The sequence below is a fragment of the Terrapene carolina genome, unplaced genomic scaffold (genome assembly GCF_002925995.2).
Source record: "Terrapene carolina triunguis isolate 2854851 unplaced genomic scaffold, T_m_triunguis-2.0 Scaffold210, whole genome shotgun sequence".
NCBI lineage: Eukaryota > Metazoa > Chordata > Testudines > Emydidae > Terrapene > Terrapene triunguis.
Window position 1 is genome coordinate 10,186,291 of NW_020664561.1, and position 8,994 is coordinate 10,195,284.

The following is an 8,994-nucleotide window of genomic DNA, read 5'->3' on the forward strand; positions in this document are numbered from 1 at the left end:
AAAATAACTTTACAGGGTAATCAAACTTAAAGAGCTCAGAGGACCCCCCTCTGTCTTAGGTTCAAAGTACAGCAAACAAAGATAAACCCTCTGGTAAAAGGTACATTTACAAGTTGAGAAAACAAAGTAAATCTAAGACGCCTTGCCTGGCTTTTTACTTACAAGTTTGAAATAGGAGAGACTTGTTTGGAAAGATGGGGAGAACCTGGATTGATGTCTGGTCCCTCTCAGTCCCAAGAGCGAACAACCCCTTAAAACAAAGAGCACACACAAAAGCCTTTCCCCCCCCAAGATTTGAAAGTATCTTGTCCCTTTATTGGTCCTTGGGGTCAGGTGTCAGCCAGGTTACCCGAGCTTCTTAATCCTTTACAGGTAAAAGGATTTGGAGTCTGTGTACACAGGAGAGCTGTTTCCCTTCCCTTTATAGTTATGACAAGAGTGTTGAATCAGTTTACGTGAATTTGCAGGTATAGCTTCTTAAGCAGTTGCTTATGTTGAATCTGTTATTATATAGTGATTACTATGTTTCTCATCTAATGCAATAAAGTACAGAGTCAGTTAGCCCTCATGGTTCCAACTGTATGCACGTCAGGGATTTGTGCTGTGTCCACAATACACGACAGTTACATCTGTCAGCATTGCTTCTGCATCGGGAGAGCTGCGGCACTTATGGTGCCTGGTTCTGCGTTTTGGCTTCCACTGTTGTGGGGATAATGCCATCATGTTTCAATGCTCATTCTCAGTAATGCATGCCTTGGCTAGACGGGGAGGACTCTGCTAATGGGGGGTGAACCTCAGAGGTTTGGAATTTTGGTTCAGATCAATGCTCAAAAGGCTGGATGTCCATTTGGGCCATCAAATCCACTTTGCTCTGCACAATAGAACTGGTAATCTCACAAGATCAGGATTTCTGGCTGTATTTCCAATATGTCCAGCTCCTGATGAGAATAATCTTTCCAGTGGCTTTTGGTGCAGGTCAGTACCCAATAGCATGTAGACTAGAGCCAGGTGAATATTTAATTCCTAATCATTTATTCAATGAATGCTGCCTCCTTTTTGTTATGACCAGAGTGTGACATCACATTTATGTGTTACTCAAGTTTATTCATGAATTTCTCTGGTAAATAATTCTCAATTGCAGCTTGTTCCTGAACAGTTCATTGCAAATACTTCGAATTCATGCAATGGTGTTTAGTTACACAAGTCACATGTCCTTGTTTCTCATCGCTGATTGGGTATTTCTCTTCCGTGATTATATGACTCGTAACTAACCAGCAATGGTGCAAATTTTGACTTGTGTGTTTGAGTGTAAGCTTTGCAGTCAGAGAGCTGCCCTGTTGGGTAGTTGTGCAATCTGAAATTCCCTTTTGTCTGTGAGTGAAGTTTATTCACTAGAGGCTTATCTGGTCTGGGGATTTTTTTAGCTACACTGATAGAGGTGCACCAATGCTAACCCAAGATGAACACATGCTGCATTATTGTAAAAAGTGACCTGTACCTGTGTGGCTACTGGGGTAACCCACACCAATGCCAGCCACTTTTTACATCCATGCAGTGCATTTGTACTAGGCGTTTGTAGCAATGTAGCTACATCAGCCTAACTATACCGGGATGGGAAAATCTCGCTGTAGGACAAGAGAGGGGTTTTCCAAGGCACCTAGGTGACTTAGTAGCACAACAATACTAGGACATGTGCTCCTAAATCACGTGGATTCTTCTGCAAATCCCACCCCAAGCCTTGAATATTCCCAGAACATGAACACAAAATGGGGTTGGAGTGAATTTGTTTAGCAATTCCAGCAAATGTTCCTGAGCACTTGTTTTGCAGTATTGGCCCAGCTCTTGTAAGGACACACAACAATGAGAAAGTTTTACAAAATTGTTGTGTAAAAGGCTGAGTTTTGGCTGAAGGTAAAGACGGGGGGGGGGGGAGCAATTTTCCAGCACCTCTAGTCATCATTAGGATGGGGCCCTCTACAGTGAATCACAGTCACAGGCTGCTACTCTGAAACCAGTTACAAATCAGGGGCTGAATTTTGCCTTGCCTTCTGTGGGCATGCAGGAAAATGAAGCAAAATGGCACGAGAACCTCCTCTCCCCTTAGTGCACTGGCCAAGCATGGCTGTGGTCCTTGTGCTCCCATCTGGCAGAGACTGGAGGAGTTTAGTGCGGAAGATGGTGATAGATTCCCCAAAGGAGGGTTGTGATGAGGTTGGGGCCCTGGCCGTGTCCCCTTTCCTGTGCACCAGAGATGCAGTGGGGTGGCACACAGGTGGGATCATTTTGCACTCTGGATAAGGTTATCATTAGGGTCTGTGCTGTGTGACTCTACCCAGTGCTGCTATGGATACTTGGGAGCTAAGCTGTAGCATCTTGGATGTGTAGCGATGCGAGACTCACCCGGCCCGGCGCCTCCTGCTGGACGTCCAGGGAATTAGCTTGCCAGCCTCCAGAGCGCCCTCTGTCGGCCGTTGTCTCGCCTGTCGCTGGCCCCATTGTCCCTCTCGGACCCCAGTGCCCCTTCTCTCGGGGTTCTGCCCCCTGCAGTACCCCGCAGTCTAGCTGGGTCTCCCCTCCCCAGGGAACCCCCAACTCCCTATCCCCACCTCGCCTCAGTCTTGGGCTACTGCCAGTCACCATCTAGCCCCCGCTCACTGGGGCAGACTGCAGTATAATTGCCACTCATCATTGGCAAGGAGGGTCTGGACCTGCTGCCTCTGCCTACCCTTGGGCTGCCCCTCTGCAACCCCCAGTACCCTTCTTGGCCTTTAACAAGGCCTGAAGCCTGGGGGTTTTCCAGGCTGGAGCTCCCCAGCTCCTCTGGCCTTTCCCCAGGCCTGCTCCACTTTAGGTACCCTGCTCAGCTCCCAGCAGCCAGGCCCATCCCTCTCAACATCTAGAGGGAGACTCTGTTAGCTCCAGCCTAGCAGCCCCTTTATAGGGCCAGCTGCGGCTGCTTCCCCAATCAGCCCAGGCTTACTCACAGGGCTGTTTTAAGCCCTTCAGGGCAGGAGCGGGTGACCACCCAGCTACAGATGGATTTGCCTGCCCTTTTTCTTAGTCCCAGGCAGATTAACCATGTTCTGTGCTGAGCTCTGACTGTGTGATCAATAGGCAGAAACTACACAGCCTCTCTCATACTTAGCTGTACAGCCTAAGCCACGAAGCTCAGATGTGGAGCCAAGATTTCTCAAAGTCTAGGGCCCTGATCGCACCATGACATTGACTTCAGTGGAGCCGCATCGAACTGGAGTAACTTGGTGGAAGAGCAGGCCCAGGTAGCTCAGAACTGGTTCTGAACTCACCCAAAGTTCAGTGGCATTTGATTCTGAGGTTTGGTTTGGTCCATTGTAGAGCTAAACCTGGCTGTGAAGCTCACCTCTGGATTTGAACTTCCCTGAATTTCAGGGAGTTTGGTTTGGGCCCGTCTCTAGTGGTAGGTGGCATTCTAATACACTTCCCTTACTTTTCATGGCTGTACAGAATTGCTCCTCAAGCCATGGCCTACACCCCCTTCAGAACTGAGCCCCACACTGGCCAGCTGATAGACTGCTTTTTTGGGGACACTTTCACTGTAAAAGCTTTGGGGAAGTGTGGCAGGGTTGGGCCCTAGACAGTGATGGTGATGCATGAGGGCTTTGTTGAAGACCCGCAGTCGCAGGTCTTGGGAGGAATTTTCCATTCATGAAGCATCCTAACTAGTCTCCACTCAGCAGTTTCTCATTTCTCTCCCTAGCCTTTCCAAGCAGATGGCTGGTGTGACACCATCAATAACCGGGCGTATTGCCAGTATGATGGGGGTGACTGCTGCTCCTCCACACTGTCCTCTAGGAAGGTAAGTGAGCTTCCCACAGGAGGCAGAGGGGAACAGGCCGAGTTCAAATAAGAGCTCAAGGCAGCCAATGGTTACAGGCTTCGCTGCACCTTGGAACGGAGCCTGCAGGCTGATACCCAATCAAGTGGAAAGCAGACCTCAAGGGGCTTGATCCAAAACCTACTGGGGTCAGTAATTGACCTAAATGGGTTTGGGGTCAGGGCCAATGGAACGAAATGCTCAATCCAACTCCCACAGACGTCCATGGGACACTTTTCCCTTCCGGAAATTGGTCACTCAGACAGCATCAAGTTACTACAGAAAGATTTGGCGTTACAATGTTGCGTGACTCAGCATCTCAGTGATGCAGTGATTTTGTCATCCCACCCAGTTTCTTTCTTTCTTTCTTTCTTTCTTTCTTTCTTTCTTTCTTTCTTTCTGTCACTCTTGCTGGACTTGGCCTTTGTATTCCACCTTAGAAAGCTGTGCCTGTGGGTAATTTAGCAGTTGCCTCTTTTGATTTGTGAATCAAACTGGCCCCTCTTTTTCTCCCATCCCTAGCTACCTTCTTTACTACCCCTGCCATCACACCCAGGTTTCACAACATTTCCTTCCAAAAGACATCCAAGAGAAAAACAAACCTTAGGGCACGGTTACTTTTTCATTCCAAAAATATGTGGGTCTGGTTCTTTTTTTTCTTCCCTTTATTACATATGCATCCGAAGAAGTGGGCTGTAGCCCACGAAAGCTTATGCTCTAATAAATTTGTTAGTCTCTAAGGTGCCACAAGTACTCCTGTTCTTTTTGCGGATACAGACTAACACGGCTGCTACTCTGAAACCTTCCCTTTATTATGGATCTCAAATCATTTGTCCGTTCATCACTTGTAAATAAAAAAAATCAATGGCTAATATGTAAGCTGGATGACAGGAAATGGGTGTTGTACTAAAATAACTAGAGCAGGGCACCTACAATTTCACTTGGCGATCTTACAGAATTGCAGTGATACATTGTAGGGATAGGACTGAGTGAAACTCTGATGATCCTAATAATATTGGCATCTTGGGGATGGAGAGAGGTGAGGTGGTGGAGGGCGGGGGTCGTTGGGGGGGTAGCAGTCACCTAGCTCCATTGTGAATCCTCCAAAAAGCAGCCAAATCAAACCGCTGAAAAGAATGACTCGTTCCATCTCTTCAGAGCCCCACTAGCTTTTCGCATGAGCACAAAAACCCACTGAATTGCTTTGTTCATATGATCAGAAATGGAGGAGAGCAAGAAGTTAGGCTCAAATACAAAACAATTTTCATCAGATCAGATTGAAAGAACCCAACACGTCTCTAAATAACAAAGAATTCCCGGCTCCGAGTTTGGTCTGTATGAAGATCTCCAGGAGGAAGAATGGATTCCAAGACCCTCATCTGTCAACTCCCTTGCCTGTGGTACGCCCTGCTACAGTGTTACTACGGTCCAGCTCGGGAAGGTCCTAATCACAAACTGCTGCATGCAGCAACACTGGGAGTCTTGCTGCTACCAATTAAGCCACATAGCAAAGCAAGCTTACTTGGTTGGGTGAGGTCAAGGACTGGCATAGAAGGGGGTGCGGCAAATCGGGATATATGGTCACTGGCAGAGCTGGAGGATTCAGTGCGGTTAGAGCAGGGGCTGCAGGTCAGGACAGAGACCCCCTAAGTGAAAATGCACTACATAGATCTAACCCTACCTCCCCCCCCACCCCATCCATACACACCACCACCCAATTTTTTTCCTGGAAATCTTTTGTTTTAGCTACAAAAAAATCTCTCTTCTTTTTTTTTTTAATCAATCCTCCCCAATTTTCAGTTTTTTGTCAAAAATTGAAAAAAATACCATTAAATTTGCAGAAAATACCAATTTGAACAGTTCTAACCAGCACCTCTCCCAAGCTGCCTCTGTGTTCTACAGCCTCTTGGCTTTCATTTAAAAACAATAGTCTGTAGCTGTTTTGATTGCAAAATATACCTTGACAACATGAACCCAATGCAAACATCTGCCTGAGTTTGCACACAGCATGAAACAATAGCACTGAGAGGGGTGAACTGCCTCATTCGACTCTGTGGTTGTTAACTCAGATGCCAGGCATGGTCATGAACATATGCACCGTGGCCTCTCAGATGGTAGGAGCTTATTTTGTGGGTAGAGTTTGGAGAAGTACCTCTACTTCCCTCCACTCTCCACCATTCAACCCTTGTAGGGCATGGAACATGTCTTAAGGTATGGGCTGCATCCAGTACAATGTGACCCAAAACCTGATTGAGCCATTTGGGTGCTACTGTAATACATAAGAAGAACCATACTGACCTTGGCTGGCTCCTGTACTGGCTATCTGGGTGACCAGTCCTGCCTAACTTCATTCCTGACCCAACTCTTACTGAATCATGGAAAGACCCCAATTGACTACAGTGAGAGCCCTAGGTTAAGCCCTAGTTATTGGAACCAATTAAAAAGCCATTGGTCCTTGTATTCTACCCTCTTGATCCTCAGAGGGGCTCATTGTAATCAGGTTTCACATCCCTTTTCCAGTGAGCGACTCTGCAAACCCATTTGCTTCTTTTCTTCCCCTCAGGTGATCCCATTTGCTGCTGACTGTGACCAAGATGAGTGCACCTGCCGGGACCCAACGGCCGAAGAGAATCAGTAATGGCACCATGAGCGGCTTCTGTGGGCGAGGCGAGCACCAGAGGAATAAATGGGAAACAACCGGGGCCGGTGGGAGAGTGAAAGGCGGCTTGGGAGAGGAAAGAGGAGAGTTGGGAGGAGGAGATGGGAAAGAGTCAGAATCAAAATAAGGACGATCTCTGCATGAAATTGGGCACAGGCACCCAGCGTTCTGAGGCATCGTGTGAAAGGAGGGATGTGCATGATGAGGAGAAGGGGGGAAACAAGTGACAAGATGGTGGATTGAGAGCGGGAAGACAAATCTGCTCAACACATGGTTACACCTCCTACCCTTCTGTCACCCCCTTTCAGAAACAAAACTGAGATCCAGGACTTGAGCCAAAGCCCAGTGAACTCAGCAAGGATGAGTCTTTCCATTGACTTCAGCCAGCTTTGGATCAGGCCCTAGAGCCAACAGATGAGAAGCTGCCATGGACACTTTATGTTACAGTATCAATGGTTTGCCACCTATGAGTGTCTGTTTGCTCTGAATTTCCTCACTACTCACTTCCTCTACTGTATAGGCTCCTTTTAGCAAGGTTGAGGTAGTTGTGATCTCTCTGCAAATATTTAAACATAATTCTATATATATATATAAATATATATATATAAAATATATATTATATATTTTTTGCTGTTTATTAAGCTGAGAAAGAATACCCTTTGTAACACCCCTGCTGCTGTGAAGTACAAACTATTGGAAAAAGAGGTTGGAAAAGAAGTGAACTTCCCATAATTTGCTGGGAGGGAGAGGGAAACAGAGAGACACCAAGCAGGGCCTTTAATTCTAATAGGAGATGCCTTGCCAGTAACCCAAAATTAGGGGCAAATGCTAAGAAGTACTGAGCACCTACAAATCCCAGGGACTTCAATGCGATTTGAAGGTGCTCAGCTTCATTCAGAATTTGGTCCTAAGACAGTATTTGACATATGGTTATCCTTCAAAATATATGACAGTACTCTTGAATAGCTCTACCAAACACTACGGCTTACTATAGTGTTACTACATGATGGTTACTCTGGAATACTATAGTGCTATCACTCGAGAATACTTTGACCAAGCAGAATGTTGCGCAAAAAGGGTCTGCTTTCTGCGGAAAATTTTGACTGAAGACCTGAAAACCAAAAAGTTTGCAGTTTTCAGCCAAAATCTGAAAAATTTTTATTTGGAAATCTTGTTATGGTGCCTCATGCCCCCATTCTTCTCCATGGCCAGGCCCCCAGCTGGACTACATATCCCATGATGCACTGTGGTGAGGGACTCTTTGGATATACCACAATGGCTCAGCAAGAGGGCAGACTGTAGTGCATCATAGGAGAAGGAGTTTAGAACATAAGAACGGGCATACTGGGTCAGACCAATGTCCATCTAGCCCAGTATTCTGTCTTCTGACAGTGGCCAATGCCAGATACTCCAGAGGGAATGAACAGAACAGGACAATTATTGAGTGATCCATCCCCTGTCGTTCAGTCCCAGCTTCTAGCAGTCAGAGGCTTAGGACACCCACAGCATGGGATTGCATCCCTGACCATCTTGGCTAATAGTCATTGGTGGACCTATCCTCCATGAATTTATCTAGTTCTTTTTTGAACCCCCTTATACTTTTGGCCTTCACAACATCCCCTGGCAATGACTTCCATAGGTTGACTGCATTGTGTGAAGAAGTACTTCCTTTTGTTTGTTTTAAACATGCTGCCTATTAATTTCATTGGGTAACCACTGGTTCTTGTGTTATGTGAAGGGGTAAATAACACTTAGGTATATCTCCATATATATATTTATCTCATAGAACTGGAAGGGACCCCAAAAGGTCATCGAGTCCAGCCCTCTGCCTTCACTAGCAGGACCAAGTACTGATTTTGCCCCAGATCCCTAAGTGGCCCCCTCAAGGATTGAACTCACAACCCTCGGTTTAGCAGGCCACTGCTCAACCCACTGAGCTATCCCTCCCCCTTTTCCATTGTCTCCACACCAGTCATGGTTTTATAGACTTCTATAATATCCCCCCTTAGTTGTCTCTTTTCCAAGCTGAAGAGCCCTGGACTTTTTAATCTGTCCTCATATCAAAGCTGTTCCATCCCCCTAATCATTTTTGTTGCCCTTCTCTGTACCTTTTCCAATTCTAATATATCTTTCTTGAGATGGGGCGACCACAACTGCACGCAGTATTCGAAGTGTGGTCATAGCATAGATTTATATAGTCACATTATGATATTTTCTGTTTTATTATCTATGCCTTTCTTAATGGCTTGTAACATTCTGTTAGCTTTTTTGACTGCCACTGCACATTGAGCGGATGTTTTCAGATAACTATCTACAGTGACTCCAAGGTCTCTTTCTTGAATGATAATTTAGAACCCATCATTTTGTATGTATTGTTAGGATTATGTTCTCCAATGTGCATTACTTTGCATTTATCAACATTGAATTTCAACTGCCATTTTGTTGCCCAGTGACCCAGTTTTGTGAGATCCCTTTGTAGCTC

At 46.0% G+C, this 8,994-nt stretch overlaps 1 protein-coding gene across 1 annotated transcript in view; it reads left to right on the forward strand.

Annotated features, from left to right (window-relative positions):
• Window positions 1-6,538, forward strand: part of LOC112107426 (pappalysin-2) — a 168,270-nt gene extending 161,732 nt beyond the window's left edge. Inside the window, exons 20-21 of the mRNA XM_024201120.1 lie at window positions 3,737-3,835; window positions 6,417-6,538. Coding sequence (XP_024056888.1) covers window positions 3,737-3,835; window positions 6,417-6,491 — 174 coding nt within the window. The 3' untranslated portion in view covers window positions 6,492-6,538. The remainder of the gene's footprint in view (window positions 1-3,736; window positions 3,836-6,416) is intronic.
• The last annotated feature ends 2,456 nt before the right edge of the window (window positions 6,539-8,994 follow it).